This window comes from Haliotis asinina, chromosome 2 (genome assembly GCF_037392515.1).
Source record: "Haliotis asinina isolate JCU_RB_2024 chromosome 2, JCU_Hal_asi_v2, whole genome shotgun sequence".
Lineage (NCBI taxonomy): Eukaryota > Metazoa > Mollusca > Gastropoda > Lepetellida > Haliotidae > Haliotis > Haliotis asinina.
This window is the reverse complement of record NC_090281.1, coordinates 11,799,316-11,822,975: the sequence shown is the minus strand read 5'-3', so window position 1 is coordinate 11,822,975 and position 23,660 is coordinate 11,799,316. Positions and strand designations below refer to the sequence as shown.

Below are 23,660 nucleotides of genomic sequence, written 5' to 3'. Positions count from 1 at the left end.
CTACATCAGTAACCACATCACCTACTACGTCGGCAACCACATCGGCAAGAACGTCTCCCACAACCTCGCCCACCACTTCACCTACCACATCAGCCACAACTTCGCCAACAACCTCGGTGACTACTTCAGTGACCACGTCTGCAACTACATCGGCAACTACGTCGCCTACCACGTCACCAACAACTAGTGGTGAGTACCAGTTTTCAACACTTCTGTAAAGCCAAGACTTGTTTCGAAGTAAATGCGCCCCAAGGCCACAACATTGTCCGGCATGTCAATAAACACCTCTGCAACTATATTTCAGCAACAACCTCTCCTACTACATCAGCCACTACATCAGTAACCACATCACCTACTACGTCGGCAACCACATCGGCAAGAACGTCTCCCACAACCTCGCCAACTACTTCACCTACCACATCAGCCACAACTTCGCCAACAACCTCGGTGACTACTTCAGTGACCACGTCTGCAACTACATCGGCAACTACGTCGGATACCACCTCAGCAACAACTAGTGGTGAGTACCAGCTTTGAACCCTTCTGTAAAGCCAAGACTTGTTTCGAAGTAAATGCGTCCCAAGGCCACAACACTGTCCGGCATGTCAATAAACACTTCTGCAACTATATTTCAGCAACAACCTCTCCTACTACATCAGCCACTACATCAGTAACCACATCACCTACTACGTCGGCAACCACATCGGCAACAACGTCTCCCACAACCTCGCCCACCACTTCACCTACCACATCAGCCACAACTTCGCCAACAACCTCGGTGACTACTTCAGTGACCACGTCTGCAACTACATCGGCAACTACGTCCCCTACCACCTCACCAACAACTAGTGGTTAGTACCAGCATTCAACACTTCTGTAAAGCCAAGACTTGTTTCAAAGTAAATGCGTCCCAAGGCCACAACATTGTCCGGCATGTCAATAAACACCTCTGCAACTATATTTCAGCAACAACCTCTCCTACTACATCAGTCACTACATCAGTAACCACATCACCTACTACGTCGGCAACCACATCGGCAACAACGTCTCCCACAACCTCGCCCACTACTTCACCTACCACATCAGCCACAACTTCGCCAACAACCTCGGTGACTACTTCAGTGACCACGTCTGCAACTACATCGGCAACTACGTCGCCTACCACGTCAGCAACAACTAGTGGTGAGTACCAGATTTCAACACTTCTGTAAAGCCAAGACTTGTTTCAAAGTAAATGCGCCCCAAGGCCACAACATTGTCCAGCATGTCAATAAACACCTCTGCAACTATATTTCAGCAACAACCTCTCCTACTACATCAGCCACTACATCAGTAACCACATCATCTACTACGTCGGCAACCACATCGGCAACAACGTCTCCCACAACCTCGCCCACTACTTCACCTACCACATCAGCCACAACTTCGCCAACAACCTCGGTGACTACTTCAGTGACCACGTCTGCAACTACATCGGCAACTACGTCGGATACCACCTCAGGAACAACTAGTGGTGAGTACCAGCTTTGAACCCTTCTGTAAAGCCAAGACTTGTTTCGAAGTAAATGCGTCCCAAGGCCACAACAGTGTCCGGCATGTCAATAAACACTTCTGCAACTATATTTCAGCAACAACCTCTCCTACTACATCAGCCACTACATCAGTAACCACATCACCTACTACATCGGCAACCACATCGGCAACAACGTCTCCCACAACCTCGCCCACCACTTCACCTACCACATCAGCCACAACTTCGCCAACAACCTCGGTGACTACTTCAGTGACCACGTCTGCAACTACATCGGCAACTACGTCCCCTACCACCTCACCAACAACTAGTGGTTAGTACCAGCATTCAACACTTATGTAAAGCCAAGACTTGTTTCAAAGTAAATGCGTCCCAAGGCCACAACATTGTCCGGCATGTCAATAAACACCTCTGCAACTATATTTCAGCAACAACCTCTCCTACTACATCAGCCACTACATCAGTAACCACATCATCTACTACGTCGGCAACCACATCGGCAACAACGTCTCCCACAACCTCGCCCACTACTTCACCTACCACATCAGCCACAACTTCGCCAACAACCTCGGTGACTACTTCAGTGACCACGTCTGCAACTACATCGGCAACTACGTCGCCTACCACCTCACCAACAACTAGTGGTGAGTACCAGCTTTGAACCCTTCTGTAAAGCCAAGACTTGTTTCAAAGTAAATGCGTCCCAAGGCCACAACATTGTCCGGCATGTCAATAAACACTTCTGCAACTATATTTCAGCAACAACCTCTCCTACTACATCAGTCACTACATCAGTAACCACATCACCTACTACGTCGGCAACCACATCGGCAACAACGTCTCCCACAACCTCGCCCACTACTTCACCTACCACATCAGCCACACCTTCGCCAACAACCTCGGTGACTACTTCAGTGACCACGTCTGCAACTACATCGGCAACTACGTCGCCTACCACCTCACCAACAACTAGTGGTTAGTACCAGATTTCAACACTTCTGTAAAGCCAAGACTTGTTTCAAAGTAAATGCGCCCCAAGGCCACAACATTGTCCAGCATGTCAATAAACACCTCTGCAACTATATTTCAGCAACAACCTCTCCTACTACATCAGCCACTACATCAGTAACCACATCACCTACTACGTCGGCAACCACATCGGCAAGAACGTCTCCCACAACCTCGCCCACCACTTCACCTACCACATCAGCCACAACTTCGCCAACAACCTCGGTGACTACTTCAGTGACCACGTCTGCAACTACATCGGCAACTACGTCGCCTACCACGTCACCAACAACTAGTGGTGAGTACCAGTTTTCAACACTTCTGTAAAGCCAAGACTTGTTTCGAAGTAAATGCGCCCCAAGGCCACAACATTGTCCGGCATGTCAATAAACACCTCTGCAACTATATTTCAGCAACAACCTCTCCTACTACATCAGCCACTACATCAGTAACCACATCACCTACTACGTCGGCAACCACATCGGCAAGAACGTCTCCCACAACCTCGCCAACTACTTCACCTACCACATCAGCCACAACTTCGCCAACAACCTCGGTGACTACTTCAGTGACCACGTCTGCAACTACATCGGCAACTACGTCGGATACCACCTCAGGAACAACTAGTGGTGAGTACCAGCTTTGAACCCTTCTGTAAAGCCAAGACTTGTTTCGAAGTAAATGCGTCCCAAGGCCACAACACTGTCCGGCATGTCAATAAACACTTCTGCAACTATATTTCAGCAACAACCTCTCCTACTACATCAGCCACTACATCAGTAACCACATCACCTACTACGTCGGCAACCACATCGGCAACAACGTCTCCCACAACCTCGCCCACCACTTCACCTACCACATCAGCCACAACTTCGCCAACAACCTCGGTGACTACTTCAGTGACCACGTCTGCAACTACATCGGCAACTACGTCCCCTACCACCTCACCAACAACTAGTGGTTAGTACCAGCATTCAACACTTCTGTAAAGCCAAGACTTGTTTCAAAGTAAATGCGTCCCAAGGCCACAACATTGTCCGGCATGTCAATAAACACCTCTGCAACTATATTTCAGCAACAACCTCTCCTACTACATCAGTCACTACATCAGTAACCACATCACCTACTACGTCGGCAACCACATCGGCAACAACGTCTCCCACAACCTCGCCCACTACTTCACCTACCACATCAGCCACAACTTCGCCAACAACCTCGGTGACTACTTCAGTGACCACGTCTGCAACTACATCGGCAACTACGTCGCCTACCACGTCACCAACAACTAGTGGTGAGTACCAGATTTCAACACTTCTGTAAAGCCAAGACTTGTTTCGAAGTAAATGCGCCCCAAGGCCACAACATTGTCCAGCATGTCAATAAACACCTCTGCAACTATATTTCAGCAACAACCTCTCCTACTACATCAGCCACTACATCAGTAACCACATCACCTACTACGTCGGCAACCACATCGGCAAGAACGTCTCCCACAACCTCGCCCACCACTTCACCTACCACATCAGCCACAACTTCGCCAACAACCTCGGTGACTACTTCAGTGACCACGTCTGCAACTACATCGGCAACTACGTCGCCTACCACGTCACCAACAACTAGTGGTGAGTACCAGCATTCAACACTTATGTAAAACCAAGACTTGTTTCAAAGTAAATGCGTCCCAAGGCCACAACATTGTCCGGCATGTCAATAAACACTTCTGCAACTATATTTCAGCAACAACCTCTCCTACTACATCAGCCACTACATCAGTAACCACATCACCTACTACGTCGGCAACCACATCGGCAACAACGTCTCCCACAACCTCGCCCACTACTTCACCTACCACATCAGCCACAACTTCGCCAACAACCTCGGTGACTACTTCAGCGACCACGTCTGCAACTACATCGGCAACTACGTCGCCTACCACGTCAGCAACAACTAGTGGTTAGTACCAGATTTCAACACTTCTGTAAAGCCAAGACTTGTTTCGAAGTAAATGCGTCCCAAGGCCACAACACTGTCCGGCATGTCAATAAACACTTCTGCAACTATATTTCAGCAACAACCTCTCCTACTACATCAGCCACTACATCAGTAACCACATCATCTACTACGTCGGCAACCACATCGGCAACAACGTCTCCCACAACCTCGCCCACTACTTCACCTACCACATCAGCCACAACTTCGCCAACAACCTCGGTGACTACTTCAGTGACCACGTCTGCAACTACATCGGCAACTACGTCGCCTACCACGTCACCAACAACTAGTGGTGAGTACCAGCTTTGAACCCTTCTGTAAAGCCAAGACTTGTTTCGAAGTAAATGCGTCCCAAGGCCACAATAGTGTCCGGCATGTCAATAAACACTTCTGCAACTATATTTCAGCAACAACCTCTCCTACTACATCAGCCACTACATCAGTAACCACATCACCTACTACGTCGGCAACCACATCGGCAACAACGTCTCCCACAACCTCGCCCACCACTTCACCTACCACATCAGCCACAACTTCGCCAACAACCTCGGTGACTACTTCAGTGACCACGTCTGCAACTACATCGGCAACTACGTCCCCTACCACCTCACCAACAACTAGTGGTTAGTACCAGCATTCAACACTTATGTAAAGCCAAGACTTGTTTCAAAGTAAATGCGTCCCAAGGCCACAACATTGTCCGGCATGTCAATAAACACCTCTGCAACTATATTTCAGCAACAACCTCTCCTACTACATCAGCCACTACATCAGTAACCACATCATCTACTACGTCGGCAACCACATCGGCAACAACGTCTCCCACAACCTCGCCCCCTACTTCACCTACCACATCAGCCACAACTTCGCCAACAACCTCGGTGACTACTTCAGTGACCACGTCTGCAACTACATCGGCAACTACGTCGCCTACCACCTCAGCAACAACTAGTGGTGAGTACCAGCTTTGAACACTTCTGTAAAGCCAAGACTTGTTTCGAAGTAAATGCGTCCCAAGGCCACAACATTGTCTGGCATGTCAATAAACACTTCTGCAACTATATTTCAGCAACAACCTCTCCTACTACATCAGTCACTACATCAGTAACCACATCACCTACTACGTCGGCAACCACATCGGCAACAACGTCTCCCACAACCTCGCCCACTACTTCACCTACCACATCAGCCACACCTTCGCCAACAACCTCGGTGACTACTTCAGTGACCACTTCTGCAACTACATCGGCAACTACGTCGCCTACCACCTCACCAACAACTAGTGGTTAGTACCAGATTTTAAACACTTCTGTAAAGCCAAGACTTGTTTCAAAGTAAATGCACCCCACGGCCACAACATTGTCCAGCATGTCAATAAACACCTCTGCAACTATATTTCAGCAACAACCTCTCCTACTACATCAGCCACTACATCAGTAACCACATCACCTACTACGTCGGCAACCACATCGGCAAGAACGTCTCCCACAACCTCGCCCACCACTTCACCTACCACATCAGCCACAACTTCGCCAACAACCTCGGTGACTACTTCAGTGACCACGTCTGCAACTACATCGGCAACTACGTCGCCTACCACGTCACCAACAACTAGTGGTGAGTACCAGTTTTCAACACTTCTGTAAAGCCAAGACTTGTTTCAAAGTAAATGCGCCCCAAGGCCACAACATTGTCCGGCATGTCAATAAACACCTCTGCAACTATATTTCAGCAACAACCTCTCCTACTACATCAGCCACTACATCAGTAACCACATCACCTACTACGTGGGCAACCACATCGGCAAGAACGTCTCCCACAACCTCGCCAACTACTTCACCTACCACATCAGCCACAACTTCGCCAACAACCTCGGTGACTACTTCAGTGACCACGTCTGCAACTACATCGGCAACTACGTCGCCTACCACGTCAGCAACAACTAGTGGTGAGTACCAGATTTCAACACTTCTGTAAAGCCAAGACTTGTTTCGAAGTAAATGCGCCCCAAGGCCACAACATTGTCCAGCATGTCAATAAACACCTCTGCAACTATATTTCAGCAACAACCTCTCCTACTACATCAGCCACTACATCAGTAACCACATCACCTACTACGTCGGCAACCACATCGGCAAGAACGTCTCCCACAACCTCGCCCACCACTTCACCTACCACATCAGCCACAACTTCGCCAACAACCTCGGTGACTACTTCAGTGACCACGTCTGCAACTACATCGGCAACTACGTCGCCTACCACGTCACCAACAACTAGTGGTGAGTACCAGCATTCAACACTTATGTAAAACCAAGACTTGTTTCAAAGTAAATGCGTCCCAAGGCCACAACATTGTCCGGCATGTCAATAAACACTTCTGCAACTATATTTCAGCAACAACCTCTCCTACTACATCAGCCACTACATCAGTAACCACATCACCTACTACGTCGGCAACCACATCGGCAACAACGTCTCCCACAACCTCGCCCACTACTTCACCTACCACATCAGCCACAACTTCGCCAACAACCTCGGTGACTACTTCAGTGACCACGTCTGCAACTACATCGGCAACTACGTCGCCTACCACGTCAGCAACAACTAGTGGTTAGTACCAGATTTCAACACTTCTGTAAAGTCAAGACTTGTTTCGAAGTAAATGCGTCCCAAGGCCACAACACTGTCCGGCATGTCAATAAACACTTCTGCAACTATATTTCAGCAACAACCTCTCCTACTACATCAGCCACTACATCAGTAACCACATCACCTACTACGTCGGCAACCACATCGGCAACAACGTCTCCCACAACCTCGCCCACCACTTCACCTACCACATCAGCCACAACTTCGCCAACAACCTCGGTGACTACTTCAGTGACCACGTCTGCAACTACATCGGCAACTACGTCCCCTACCACCTCAGCAACAACTAGTGGTTAGTACCAGCATTCAACACTTCTGTAAAGCCAAGACTTGTTTCAAAGTAAATGCGTCCCAAGGCCACAACATTGTCCGGCATGTCAATAAACACCTCTGCAACTATATTTCAGCAACAACCTCTCCTACTACATCAGTCACTACATCAGTAACCACATCACCTACTACGTCGGCAACCACATCGGCAACAACGTCTCCCACAACCTCGCCCACTACTTCACCTACCACATCAGCCACAACTTCGCCAACAACCTCGGTGACTACTTCAGTGACCACGTCTGCAACTACATCGGCAACTACGTCGCCTACCACGTCACCAACAACTAGTGGTGAGTACCAGATTTCAACACTTCTGTAAAGCCAAGACTTGTTTCAAAGTAAATGCGCCCCAAGGCCACAACATTGTCCAGCATGTCAATAAACACCTCTGCAACTATATTTCAGCAACAACCTCTCCTACTACATCAGCCACTACATCAGTAACCACATCACCTACTACGTCGGCAACCACATCGGCAAGAACGTCTCCCACAACCTCGCCCACCACTTCACCTACCACATCAGCCACAACTTCGCCAACAACCTCGGTGACTACTTCAGTGACCACGTCTGCAACTACATCGGCAACTACGTCGCCTACCACGTCACCAACAACTAGTGGTGAGTACCAGCATTCAACACTTATGTAAAACCAAGACTTGTTTCAAAGTAAATGCGTCCCAAGGCCACAACATTGTCCGGCATGTCAATAAACACTTCTGCAACTATATTTCAGCAACAACCTCTCCTACTACATCAGCCACTACATCAGTAACCACATCACCTACTACGTCGGCAACCACATCGGCAACAACGTCTCCCACAACCTCGCCCACTACTTCACCTACCACATCAGCCACAACTTCGCCAACAACCTCGGTGACTACTTCAGCGACCACGTCTGCAACTACATCGGCAACTACGTCGCCTACCACGTCAGCAACAACTAGTGGTTAGTACCAGATTTCAACACTTCTGTAAAGTCAAGACTTGTTTCGAAGTAAATGCGTCCCAAGGCCACAACACTGTCCGGCATGTCAATAAACACTTCTGCAACTATATTTCAGCAACAACCTCTCCTACTACATCAGCCACTACATCAGTAACCACATCACCTACTACGTCGGCAACCACATCGGCAACAACGTCTCCCACAACCTCGCCCACCACTTCACCTACCACATCAGCCACAACTTCGCCAACAACCTCGGTGACTACTTCAGTGACCACGTCTGCAACTACATCGGCAACTACGTCCCCTACCACCTCAGCAACAACTAGTGGTTAGTACCAGCATTCAACACTTCTGTAAAGCCAAGACTTGTTTCAAAGTAAATGCGTCCCAAGGCCACAACATTGTCCGGCATGTCAATAAACACCTCTGCAACTATATTTCAGCAACAACCTCTCCTACTACATCAGTCACTACATCAGTAACCACATCACCTACTACGTCGGCAACCACATCGGCAACAACGTCTCCCACAACCTCGCCCACTACTTCACCTACCACATCAGCCACAACTTCGCCAACAACCTCGGTGACTACTTCAGTGACCACGTCTGCAACTACATCGGCAACTACGTCGCCTACCACGTCACCAACAACTAGTGGTGAGTACCAGATTTCAACACTTCTGTAAAGCCAAGACTTGTTTCAAAGTAAATGCGCCCCAAGGCCACAACATTGTCCAGCATGTCAATAAACACCTCTGCAACTATATTTCAGCAACAACCTCTCCTACTACATCAGCCACTACATCAGTAACCACATCACCTACTACGTCGGCAACCACATCGGCAAGAACGTCTCCCACAACCTCGCCCACCACTTCACCTACCACATCAGCCACAACTTCGCCAACAACCTCGGTGACTACTTCAGTGACCACGTCTGCAACTACATCGGCAACTACGTCGCCTACCACGTCACCAACAACTAGTGGTGAGTACCAGCATTCAACACTTATGTAAAACCAAGACTTGTTTCAAAGTAAATGCGTCCCAAGGCCACAACATTGTCCGGCATGTCAATAAACACTTCTGCAACTATATTTCAGCAACAACCTCTCCTACTACATCAGCCACTACATCAGTAACCACATCACCTACTACGTCGGCAACCACATCGGCAACAACGTCTCCCACAACCTCGCCCACTACTTCACCTACCACATCAGCCACAACTTCGCCAACAACCTCGGTGACTACTTCAGCGACCACGTCTGCAACTACATCGGCAACTACGTCGCCTACCACGTCAGCAACAACTAGTGGTTAGTACCAGATTTCAACACTTCTCTAAAGCCAAGACTTGTTTCGAAGTAAATGCGTCCCAAGGCCTCAACATTGTCCGGCATGTCAATAAACACCTCTGCAACTATATTTCAGCAACAACCTCTCCTACTACATCAGCCACTACATCAGTAACCACATCACCTACTACGTCGGCAACCACATCGGCAACAACGTCTCCCACAACCTCGCCCACTACTTCACCTACCACATCAGCCACAACTTCGCCAACAACCTCGGTGACTACTTCAGTGACCACGTCTGCAACTACATCGGCAACTACGTCGCCTACCACGTCACCAACAACTAGTGGTGAGTACCAGTTTTCAACACTTCTGTAAAGCCAAGACTTGTTTCGAAGTAAATGCGTCCCAAGGCCACAACATTGTCCGGCATGTCAATAAACACCTCTGCAACTATATTTCAGCAACAACCTCTCCTACTACATCAGCCACTACATCAGTAACCACATCACCTACTACGTCGGCAACCACATCGGCAAGAACGTCTCCCACAACCTCGCCCACCACTTCACCTACCACATCAGCCACAACTTCGCCAACAACCTCGGTGACTACTTCAGTGACCACGTCTGCAACTACATCGGCAACTACGTCGCCTACCACGTCACCAACAACTAGTGGTGAGTACCAGTTTTCAACCCTTCTGTAAAGCCAAGACTTGTTTCAAAGTAAATGCGTCCCAAGGCCACAACATTGTCCGGCATGTCAATAAACACCTCTGCAACTATATTTCAGCAACAACCTCTCCTACTACATCAGCCACTACATCAGTAACCACATCACCTACTACGTCGGCAACCACATCGGCAACAACGTCTCCCACAACCTCGCCCACCACTTCACCTACCACATCAGCCACAACTTCGCCAACAACCTCGGTGACTACTTCAGTGACCACGTCTGCAACTACATCGGCAACTACGTCCCCTACCACGTCAGCAACAACTAGTGGTGAGTACCAGATTTCAACACTTCTGTAAAGCCAAGACTTGTTTCAAAGTAAATGCGTCCCAAGGCCACAACATTGTCCGGCATGTCAATAAACACCTCTGCAACTACATTTCAGCAACAACCTCTCCTACTACATCAGCCACTACATCAGTAACCACATCACCTACTACGTCGGCAACCACATCGGCAACAACGTCTCCCACAACCTCGCCCACTACTTCACCTACCACATCAGCCACAACTTCGCCAACAACCTCGGTGACTACTTCAGTGACCACGTCTGCAACTACATCGGCAACTACGTCCCCTACCACCTTAGCAACAACTAGTGGTGAGTACCAGCATTCAACACTTCTGTAAAGCCAAGACTTGTTTCAAAGTAAATGCGTCCCAAGGCCACAACATTGTCCGGCATGTCAATAAACACCTCTGCAACTATATTTCAGCAACAACCTCTCCTACTACATCAGCCACTACATCAGTAACCACATCACCTACTACGTCGGCAACCACATCGGCAACAACGTCTCCCACAACCTCGCCCACTACTTCACCTACCACATCAGCCACAACTTCGCCAACAACCTCGGTGACTACTTCAGCGACCACGTCTGCAACTACATCGGCAACTACGTCGCCTACCACGTCAGCAACAACTAGTGGTTAGTACCAGATTTCAACACTTCTGTAAAGCCAAGACTTGTTTCAAAGTAAATGCGTCCCAAGGCCACAACATTGTCCAGCATGTCAATAAACACTTCTGCAACTATATTTCAGCAACAACCTCTCCTACTACATCAGCCACTACATCAGTAACCACATCACCTACTACGTCGGCAACCACATCGGCAACAACGTCTCCCACAACCTCGCCCACCACTTCACCTACCACATCAGCCACAACTTCGCCAACAACCTCGGTGACTACTTCAGCGACCACGTCTGCAACTACATCGGCAACTACGTCCCCTACCACCTCAGCAACAACTAGTGGTTAGTACCAGCATTCAACACTTCTGTAAAGCCAAGACTTGTTTCGAAGTAAATGCGTCCCAAGGCCTCAACATTGTCCGGCATGTCAATAAACACCTCTGCAACTATATTTCAGCAACAACCTCTCCTACTACATCAGCCACTACATCAGTAACCACATCACCTACTACGTCGGCAACCACATCGGCAGCAACGTCTCCCACAACCTCGCCCACTACTTCACCTACCACATCAGCCACAACTTCGCCAACAACCTCGGTGACTACTTCAGCGACCACGTCTCCAACTACATCGGCAACTACGTCGCCTACCACGTCAGCAACAACTAGTGGTGAGTACCAGCATTCACCACTTCTGTAAAGCCAAGACTTGTTTCAAAGTAAATGCGTCCCAAGGCCACAACATTGTCCGGCATGTCAATAGACACCTCTGCAACTATATTTCAGCAACAACCTCTCCTACTACATCAGCCACTACATCAGTAACCACATCACCTACTACGTCGGCAACCACATCGGCAAGAACGTCTCCCACAACCTCGCCCACTACTTCACCTACCACATCAGCCACAACTTCGCCAACAACCTCGGTGACTACTTCAGTGACCACGTCTGCAACTACATCGGCAACTACGTCGCCTACCACGTCAGCAACAACTAGTGGTCAGTACCAGATTTCAACCCTTCTGTAAAGCCAAGACTTGTTTCAAAGTAAATGCGTCCCAAGGCCACAACATTGTCCAGCATGTCAATAGACACTTCTGCAACTATATTTCAGCAACAACCTCTCCTACTACATCAGCCACTACATCAGTAACCACATCACCTACTACGTCGGCAACCACATCGGCAAGAACGTCTCCCACAACCTCGCCCACCACTTCACCTACCACATCAGCCACAACTTCGCCAACAACCTCGGTGACTACTTCAGTGACCACGTCTGCAAGTACATCGGCAACTACGTCCCCTACCACCTTAGCAACAACTAGTGGTGAGTACCAGCATTCAACACTTCTGTAAAGCCAAGACTTGTTTCAAAGTAAATGCGTCCCAAGGCCACAACATTGTCCAGTATGTCAATAAACACCTCTGCAACTATATTTCAGCAACAACCTCTCCTACTACATCAGCCACTACATCAGTAACCACATCACCTACTACGTCGGCAACCACATCGGCAACAACGTCTCCCACAACCTCGCCCACTACTTCACCTACCACATCAGCCACAACTTCGCCAACAACCTCGGTGACTACTTCAGCGACCACGTCTGCAACTACATCGGCAACTACGTCGCCTACCACGTCAGCAACAACTAGTGGTTAGTACCAGATTTCAACACTTCTGTAAAGCCAAGACTTGTTTCAAAGTAAATGCGTCCCAAGGCCACAACATTGTCCAGCATGTCAATAAACACTTCTGCAACTATATTTCAGCAACAACCTCTCCTACTACATCAGCCACTACATCAGTAACCACATCACCTACTACGTCGGCAACCACATCGGCAACAACGTCTCCCACAACCTCGCCCACCACTTCACCTACCACATCAGCCACAACTTCGCCAACAACCTCGGTGACTACTTCAGCGACCACGTCTGCAACTACATCGGCAACTACGTCGCCTACCACGTCAGCAACAACTAGTGGTTAGTACCAGCATTCAACACTTCTGTAAAGCCAAGACTTGTTTCGAAGTAAATGCGTCCCAAGGCCTCAACATTGTCCGGCATGTCAATAAACACCTCTGCAACTATATTTCAGCAACAACCTCTCCTACTACATCAGCCACTACATCAGTAACCACATCACCTACTACGGCGGCAACCACATCGGCAGCAACGTCTCCCACAACCTCGCCCACCACTTCACCTACCACATCAGCCACAACTTCGCCAACAACCTCGGTGACTACTTCAGTGACCACGTCTGCAACTACATCGGCAACTACGTCGGACACCACCTCAGCAACAACTAGTGGTGAGTACCAGATTTCAACCCTTCTGTAAAGCCAAGACTTGTTTCGAAGTAAATGCGTCCCAAGGCCACAACATTGTCCGGCATGTCAATAAACACTTCTGCAACTATACTTCAGCAACAACCTCTCCTACTACATCAGCCACTACATCAGTAACCACATCACCTACTACGTCGGCAACCACATCGGCAACAACGTCTCCCACAACCTCGCCCACCACTTCACCTACCACATCAGCCACAACTTCGCCAACAACCTCGGTGACTACTTCAGTGACCACGTCTGCAACTACATCGGCAACTACGTCGCCTACCACGTCACCAACAACTAGTGGTGAGTACCAGTTTTCAACCCTTCTGTAAAGCCAAGACTTGTTTCAAAGTAAATGCGTCCCAAGGCCACAACATTGTCCAGCATGTCAATAAACACCTCTGCAACTATATTTCAGCAACAACCTCTCCTACTACATCAGCCACTACATCAGTAACCACATCACCTACTACGTCGGCAACCACATCGGCAGCAACGTCTCCCACAACCTCGCCCACTACTTCACCTACCACATCAGCCACAACTTCGCCAACAACCTCGGTGACTACTTCAGCGACCACGTCTCCAACTACATCGGCAACTACGTCGCCTACCACGTCAGCAACAACTAGTGGTGAGTACCAGCATTCACCACTTCTGTAAAGCCAAGACTTGTTTCAAAGTAAATGCGTCCCAAGGCCACAACATTGTCCGGCATGTCAATAGACACCTCTGCAACTATATTTCAGCAACAACCTCTCCTACTACATCAGCCACTACATCAGTAACCACATCACCTACTACGTCGGCAACCACATCGGCAAGAACGTCTCCCACAACCTCGCCCACTACTTCACCTACCACATCAGCCACAACTTCGCCAACAACCTCGGTGACTACTTCAGTGACCACGTCTGCAACTACATCGGCAACTACGTCGCCTACCACGTCAGCAACAACTAGTGGTCAGTACCAGATTTCAACCCTTCTGTAAAGCCAAGACTTGTTTCAAAGTAAATGCGTCCCAAGGCCACAACATTGTCCAGCATGTCAATAGACACTTCTGCAACTATATTTCAGCAACAACCTCTCCTACTACATCAGCCACTACATCAGTAACCACATCACCTACTACGTCGGCAACCACATCGGCAAGAACGTCTCCCACAACCTCGCCCACCACTTCACCTACCACATCAGCCACAACTTCGCCAACAACCTCGGTGACTACTTCAGTGACCACGTCTGCAAGTACATCGGCAACTACGTCCCCTACCACCTTAGCAACAACTAGTGGTGAGTACCAGCATTCAACACTTCTGTAAAGCCAAGACTTGTTTCAAAGTAAATGCGTCCCAAGGCCACAACATTGTCCAGTATGTCAATAAACACCTCTGCAACTATATTTCAGCAACAACCTCTCCTACTACATCAGCCACTACATCAGTAACCACATCACCTACTACGTCGGCAACCACATCGGCAACAACGTCTCCCACAACCTCGCCCACTACTTCACCTACCACATCAGCCACAACTTCGCCAACAACCTCGGTGACTACTTCAGCGACCACGTCTGCAACTACATCGGCAACTACGTCGCCTACCACGTCAGCAACAACTAGTGGTTAGTACCAGATTTCAACACTTCTGTAAAGCCAAGACTTGTTTCAAAGTAAATGCGTCCCAAGGCCACAACATTGTCCAGCATGTCAATAAACACTTCTGCAACTATATTTCAGCAACAACCTCTCCTACTACATCAGCCACTACATCAGTAACCACATCACCTACTACGTCGGCAACCACATCGGCAACAACGTCTCCCACAACCTCGCCCACCACTTCACCTACCACATCAGCCACAACTTCGCCAACAACCTCGGTGACTACTTCAGCGACCACGTCTGCAACTACATCGGCAACTACGTCGCCTACCACGTCAGCAACAACTAGTGGTTAGTACCAGCATTCAACACTTCTGTAAAGCCAAGACTTGTTTCGAAGTAAATGCGTCCCAAGGCCTCAACATTGTCCGGCATGTCAATAAACACCTCTGCAACTATATTTCAGCAACAACCTCTCCTACTACATCAGCCACTACATCAGTAACCACATCACCTACTACGGCGGCAACCACATCGGCAGCAACGTCTCCCACAACCTCGCCCACTACTTCACCTACCACATCAGCCACAACTTCGCCAACAACCTCGGTGACTACTTCAGTGACCACGTCTGCAACTACATCGGCAACTACGTCGGACACCACCTCAGCAACAACTAGTGGTGAGTACCAGATTTCAACCCTTCTGTAAAGCCAAGACTTGTTTCGAAGTAAATGCGTCCCAAGGCCACAACATTGTCCGGCATGTCAATAAACACTTCTGCAACTATACTTCAGCAACAACCTCTCCTACTACATCAGCCACTACATCAGTAACCACATCACCTACTACGTCGGCAACCACATCGGCAACAACGTCTCCCACAACCTCGCCCACCACTTCACCTACCACATCAGCCACAACTTCGCCAACAACCTCGGTGACTACTTCAGTGACCACGTCTGCAACTACATCGGCAACTACGTCGCCTACCACGTCACCAACAACTAGTGGTGAGTACCAGTTTTCAACCCTTCTGTAAAGCCAAGACTTGTTTCAAAGTAAATGCGTCCCAAGGCCACAACATTGTCCAGCATGTCAATAAACACTTCTGCAACTATATTTCAGCAACAACCTCTCCTACTACATCAGCCACTACATCAGTAACCACATCACCTACTACGTCGGCAACCACATCGGCAACAACGTCTCCCACAACCTCGCCCACCACTTCACCTACCACATCAGCCACAACTTCGCCAACAACCTCGGTGACTACTTCAGTGACCACGTCTGCAACTACATCGGCAACTACGTCGGACACCACCTCAGCAACAACTAGTGGTGAGTACCAGCTTTGAACCCTTCTGTAAAGCCAAGACTTGTTTCAAAGTAAATGCCTGACAAGGCCACAACATTGTCCGGCATGTCAATAAACACCTCTGCAACTATATTTCAGCAACAACCTCTCCTACTACATCAGCCACTACATCAGTAACCACATCACCTACTACGTCGGCAACCACATCGGCAACAACGTCTCCCACAACCTCGCCCACCACTTCACCTACCACATCAGCCACAACTTCGCCAACAACCTCGGTGACTACTTCAGTGACCACGTCTGCAACTACATCGGCAACTACGTCCCCAACCACCTCAGCAACAACTAGTGGTGAGTACCAGCATTCAACACTTCTGTAAAGCCAAGACTTGTTTCAAAGTAAATGCGTCCCAAGGCCACAACATTGTCCGGCATGTCAATAAACACCTCTGCAACTATATTTCAGCAACAACCTCTCCTACTACATCAGCCACTACATCAGTAACCACATCACCTACTACGTCGGCAACCACATCGGCAACAACGTCTCCCACAACCTCGCCCACTACTTCACCTACCACATCAGCCACAACTTCGCCAACAACCTCGGTGACTACTTCAGTGACCACGTCTGCAAGTACATCGGCAACTACGTCCCCTACCACGTCAGCAACAACTAGTGGTTAGTACCAGATTTCAACACTTCTGTAAAGCCAAGACTTGTTTCAAAGTAAATGCGTCCCAAGGCCACAACATTGTCCGGCATTTCAATAAACACCTCTGCAACTATATTTCAGCAACAACCTCTCCTACTACATCAGCCACTACATCAGTAACCACATCACCTACTACGTCGGCAACCACATCGGCAACAACGTCTCCCACAACCTCGCCCACTACTTCACCTACCACATCAGCCACAACTTCGCCAACAACCTCGGTGACTACTTCAGTGACCACGTCTGCAACTACATCGGCAACTACGTCGGACACCACCTCAGCAACAACTAGTGGCGAGTACCAGCTTTGAACCCTTCTGTAGAGCCAAGACTTGTTTCGAAGTAAATGCGTCCCAAGGCCACAACATTGTCCGGCATGTCAATAAACACTTCTCCAACTATATTTCAGCAACAACCTCTCCTACTACATCAGCCACTACATCAGTAACCACATCACCTACTACGTCGGCAACCACATCGGCAACAACGTCTCCCACAACCTCGCCCACCACTTCACCTACCACATCAGCCACAACTTCGCCAACAACCTCGGTGACTACTTCAGTGACCACGTCTGCAACTACATCGGCAACTACGTCCCCTACCACCTCAGCAACAACTAGTGGTGAGTACCAGCATTCAACACTTCTGTGAAACCAAGACTTGTTTCAAAGTAAATGCGTCCCAAGGCCACAACATTGTCCGGCATGTCAATAAACACTTCTGCAACTATATTTCAGCAACAACCTCTCCTACTACATCAGCCACTACATCAGTAACCACATCACCTACTACGTCGGCAACCACATCGGCAACAACGTCTCCCACAACCTCGCCCACCACTTCACCTACCACATCAGCCACAACTTCGCCAACAACCTCGGTGACTACTTCAGTGACCACGTCTGCAACTACATCGGCAACTACGTCCCCTACCACGTCAGCAACAACTAGTGGTCAGTACCAGCATTCAACACTTCTGTGAAACCAAGACTTGTTTCAAAGTAAATGCGTCCCAAGGCCACAACATTGTCCGGCATGTCAATAAACACCTCTGCAACTATATTTCAGCAACAACCTCTCCTACTACATCAGCCACTACATCAGTAACCACATCACCTACTACGTCGGCAACCACATCGGCAACAACGTCTCCCACAACCTCGCCCACTACTTCACCTACCACATCAGCCACAACTTCGCCAACAACCTCGGTGACTACTTCAGTGACCACGTCTGCAACTACATCGGCAACTACGTCGCCTACCACGTCAGCAACAACTAGTGGTCAGTACCAGATTTCAACCCTTCTGTAAAGCCAAGACTTGTTTCAAAGTAAATGCGTCCCAAGGCCACAACATTGTCCGGCATGTCAATAAACACTTCTGCAACTATATTTCAGCAACAACCTCTCCTACTACATCAGCCACTACATCAGTAACCACATCACCTACTACGTCGGCAACCACATCGGCAACAACGTCTCCCACAACCTCGCCCACCACTTCACCTACCACATCAGCCACAACTTCGCCAACAACCTCGGTGACTACTTCAGTGACCACGTCTGCAACTACATCGGCAACTACGTCGGACACCACCTCAGCAACAACTAGTGGTGAGTACCAGCTTTGAACCCTTCTGTAAAGCCAAGACTTGTTTCGAAGTAAATGCGTCCCAAGGTCACAACATTGTCCGGCATGTCAATAAACACTTCTGCAACTATACTTCAGCAACAACCTCTCCTACTACATCAGCCACTACATCAGTAACCACATCACCTACTACGTCGGCAACCACATCGGCAACAACGTCTCCCACAACCTCGCCCACTACTTCACCTACCACATCAGCCACAACTTCGCCAACAACCTCGGTGACTACTTCAGCGACCACGTCTGCAACTACATCGGCAACTACGTCGCCTACCACGTCAGCAACAACTAGTGGTGAGTACCAGATTTCAACACTTCTGTAAAGCCAAGACTTGTTTCAAAGTGAATGCGCCCCAAGGCCACAGCATTGTCCAGCATGTCAATAAACACTTCTGCAACTATATTTCAGCAACAACCTCTCCTACTACATCGGCCACTACATCAGTAACCACATCACCTACTACGTCGGCAACCACATCGGCAACAACGTCTCCCACAACTTCGCCCACCACTTCACCTACCACATCAGCCACAACTTCGCCAACAACCTCGGTGACTACTTCAGTGACCACGTCTGCAACTACATCGGCAACTACGTCCCCTACCACCTCAGCAACAACTAGTGGTGAGTACCAGTTTTCAACCCTTCTGTAAAGCCAAGACTTGTTTCAAAGTAAATGCGTCCCAAGGCCACAACATTGTCCGGCATGTCAATAAACACCTCTGCAACTATATTTCAGCAACAACCTCTCCTACTACATCAGCCACTACATCAGTAACCACATCACCTACTACGTCGGCAACCACATCGGCAACAACGTCTCCCACAACCTCGCCCACTACTTCACCTACCACATCAGCCACAACTTCGCCAACAACCTCGGTGACTACTTCAGTGACCACGTCTGCAACTACATCGGCAACTACGTCGGATACCACCTCAGCAACAACTAGTGGTGAGTACCAGCTTTGAACCCTTCTGTAAAGCCAAGACTTGTTTCAAAGTAAATGCCTGACAAGGCCACAACATTGTCCGGCATGTCAATAAACACCTCTGCAACTATATTTCAGCAACAACCTCTCCTACTACATCAGCCACTACATCAGTAACCACATCACCTATTACGTCGGCAACCACATCGGCAACAACGTCTCCCACAACCTCGCCCACCACTTCACCTACCACATCAGCCACAACTTCGCCAACAACCTCGGTGACTACTTCAGTGACCACGTCTGCAACTACATCGGCAACTACGTCCCCTACCACCTCAGCAACAACTAGTGGTGAGTACCAGCATTCAACACTTCTGTAAAGCCAAGACTTGTTTCAAAGTAAATGCGTCCCAAGGCCACAACATTGTCCGGCATGTCAATAAACACTTCTGCAACTACATTTCAGCAACAACCTCTCCTACTACATCAGCCACTACATCAGTAACCACATCACCTACTACGTCGGCAACCACATCGGCAACAACGTCTCCCACAACCTCGCCCACTACTTCACCTACCACATCAGCCACAACTTCGCCAACAACCTCGGTGACTACTTCAGTGACCACGTCTGCAACTACATCGGCAACTACGTCGCCTACCACGTCAGCAACAACTAGTGGTTAGTACCAGATTTCAACACTTCTGTAAAGCCAAGACTTGTTTCAAAGTAAATGCGTCCCAAGGCCACAACATTGTCCGGCATGTCAATAAACACTTCTGCAACTATATTTCAGCAACAACCTCTCCTACTACATCAGCCACTACATCAGTAACCACATCACCTACTACGTCGGCAACCACATCGGCAACAACGTCTCCCACAACCTCGCCCACTACTTCACCTACCACATCAGCCACAACTTCGCCAACAACCTCGGTGACTACTTCAGTGACCACGTCTGCAACTACATCGGCAACTACGTCGGATACCACCTCAGCAACAACTAGTGGTCAGTACCAGCTTTGAACCCTTCTGTAAAGCCAAGACTTGTTTCGAAGTAAATGCGTCCCAAGGCCACAACATTGTCCGGCATGTCAATAAACACCTCTGCAACTATATTTCAGCAACTACATCAGTCACTACATCAGTAACCACATCACCTACTACGTCGGCAACCACATCGGCAACAACGTCTCCCACAACCTCGCCCACTACTTCACCTACCACATCAGCCACAACTTCGCCAACAACCTCGGTGACTACTTCAGTGACCACGTCTGCAACTACATCGGCAACTACGTCCCCTACCACCTCACCAACAACTAGTGGTGAGTACCAGCTTTCAACACTTCTGTAAAGCCAAGACTTGTTTCAAAGTAAATGCGTCCCAAGGCCACAACATTGTCCAGCATGTCAATAAACACCTCTGCAACTATATTTCAGCAACAACCTCTCCTACTACATCAGCCACTACATCAGTAACCACATCACCTACTACGTCGGCAACCACATCGGCAACAACGTCTCCCACAACCTCGCCCAACACTTCACCTACCACATCAGCCACAACTTCGCCAACAACCTCGGTGACTACTTCAGTGACCACGTCTGCAACTACATCGGCAACTACGTCGCCTACCACGTCAGCAACAACTCGTGGTGAGTACCAGCTTTCAACACTTCTGTAAAGCCAAGACTTGTTTCAAAGTAAATGCGTCCCAAGGCCACAACATTGTCCAGTATGTCAATAAGCACCTCTGCAACTACATTTCAGCAACAACCTCTCCTACTACATCAGCCACTACATCAGTAACCACATCACCTACTACGTCGGCAACCACATCGGAACAGTAACCGTAGTGATATGTGAGACTCTTTGTTTCACAGTTTGTTCCAACGGAATGATGACGAACCAGCTGTGCTTCAGTAGCCGGTGATGACACTCAAGGCAATCTTGCTTCAACACACCAATTTTCAGATCAGTTAATGTGTGTACGGTTCATCCTGCAATGAATGTGTTAATTATGTCTACCTTATAAACTATAACCTTAGTGAAAGCTGTAAATGTGTCTGACTAACGATAATTGTTGCTTCGAAGTCCAAATATCTTGCACTCATTTTCCAAACTGCTAATTGCGTCTACCATATAGCTATACATTTAGTGAAAGCTGTAAATGTGTCTGATAAACGATAAATGTTGTTTCGAATACCAAATATCATGCACGTTCTTTTTTAAATGTGAATTATATCTACCAAATCAACTATGGGCTCATATACATTTATGCGTCTGATAGACGTCGCATTTGGGGCAGTGACTCAATCTATGGTCGTTTCAAACGACTGCAAAACAGTTCTGAGATATGTTGCCAATAGTAGTGAACTTGAATTCATTAAGCTTGCTTTGAACATGGCTGGGGCAAAAGCGCCTGTAAGGATATTCGGTAAGACCTCTACTGGATAATTTACAACACAAAAATTATTTTACCGAATATACTATATAACGTGTCGCTACTTATGCGACTTAATGAGCGGGAATACCCGGAATGGACTACACACAGGGAGCAATTGTGGGAACTGAACCTAGACCATCGGCCTGACGATCTGACACTTCAACCACCAGGCTCCCCCACCGCGTGTTACCTGCAGCTACAAAGTGTAACGACGGTACTTTGCACACATTTGAAATAGGACTGCATGAGAATTCCTTGTGACAACTGATAAAAGCGATGTAAACATGTTCCGGGTCATTCAAAAGGAAAAGTCAAATAGTTCTCGTCAATGGTTTGGAGACACGGGTTCGATTCCGTACGCGGGTACAATGTGTGAAGTCTATTGCAGGTGTTCCGAACCGTGATATCGCTGGAATATTTGCTAAAAGTGGCGTCAAACCATACTTACTCGTCCAAGATTTTCAGTTGTAGCTTACGGAAAATTCAATGTGCCAGCACAATCTCACAGAACAACAACATTCAGGAATCTATCAGCGGTATTGCTCCCGTGTGGACCCGGGACAGAATGTGTCCACAGCACCCTATTGCTTGTCGTTAGAGGCGACTAAATTGGGCAACCTGTTTACCGTGGGTTGCTTCCCGTGTCGGTGGAGGACGGGATCCTGGTGGTTGAGGGCAGATGGGCTTTAAAATGCGTTCCGTTTGCCCAACACACCACTTTGGCCCTTACTTCACCTTGACGGGTGGTAGAATCGGCGCGATTCTATCAATCGGCTGGTCACGCCAAGCCCTGTGTATGGACTTTATTTTTTGTCAGTACACTAATCTGTTTGGAAAATGTGTTACTTGAGGTCTTGGCAGAACTGTTCTCTAAACATGTTTATGATTTGGATGTATGATGTTTTGCACTTTGCCTAGAGTCTTATGCCAGAGGGCGGTGACTCATGGGCCAATCTGGTAGATGTGTTATTAATAAGTCTTCTGCTGGAGTATACCATCTGGGTATCCTTGGTGCTGCAAGTTGGAGACCCACTTCTTTTAGCATTGTCTCCGTGGTGGGTGGGGAGCTCGGATGACGAACTATTGGAAATTAACCATGGCTTATGAAAACCCTCCTAAAAAAAACAAACGACAACTAGACACTGATCCAGTTGATACTGATCAAAGACTGCCCAC

General features: G+C 48.4%; 1 protein-coding gene across 1 annotated transcript in view; it reads left to right on the top strand.

Moving 5' to 3' along the window:
* The window catches only part of LOC137271528 (shematrin-like protein 1), a 38,948-nt gene extending 16,977 nt beyond the window's left edge, over window positions 1-21,971 (top strand). The window contains exons 3-7 of the mRNA XM_067804003.1: window positions 11,966-12,103; window positions 14,283-14,420; window positions 19,504-19,716; window positions 21,598-21,693; window positions 21,809-21,971. Of these exons, the coding sequence (XP_067660104.1) occupies window positions 11,966-12,103; window positions 14,283-14,420; window positions 19,504-19,716; window positions 21,598-21,693; window positions 21,809-21,971 (748 nt within the window). The remainder of the gene's footprint in view (window positions 1-11,965; window positions 12,104-14,282; window positions 14,421-19,503; window positions 19,717-21,597; window positions 21,694-21,808) is intronic.
* Window positions 21,972-23,660: the final 1,689 nt, after the last annotated feature.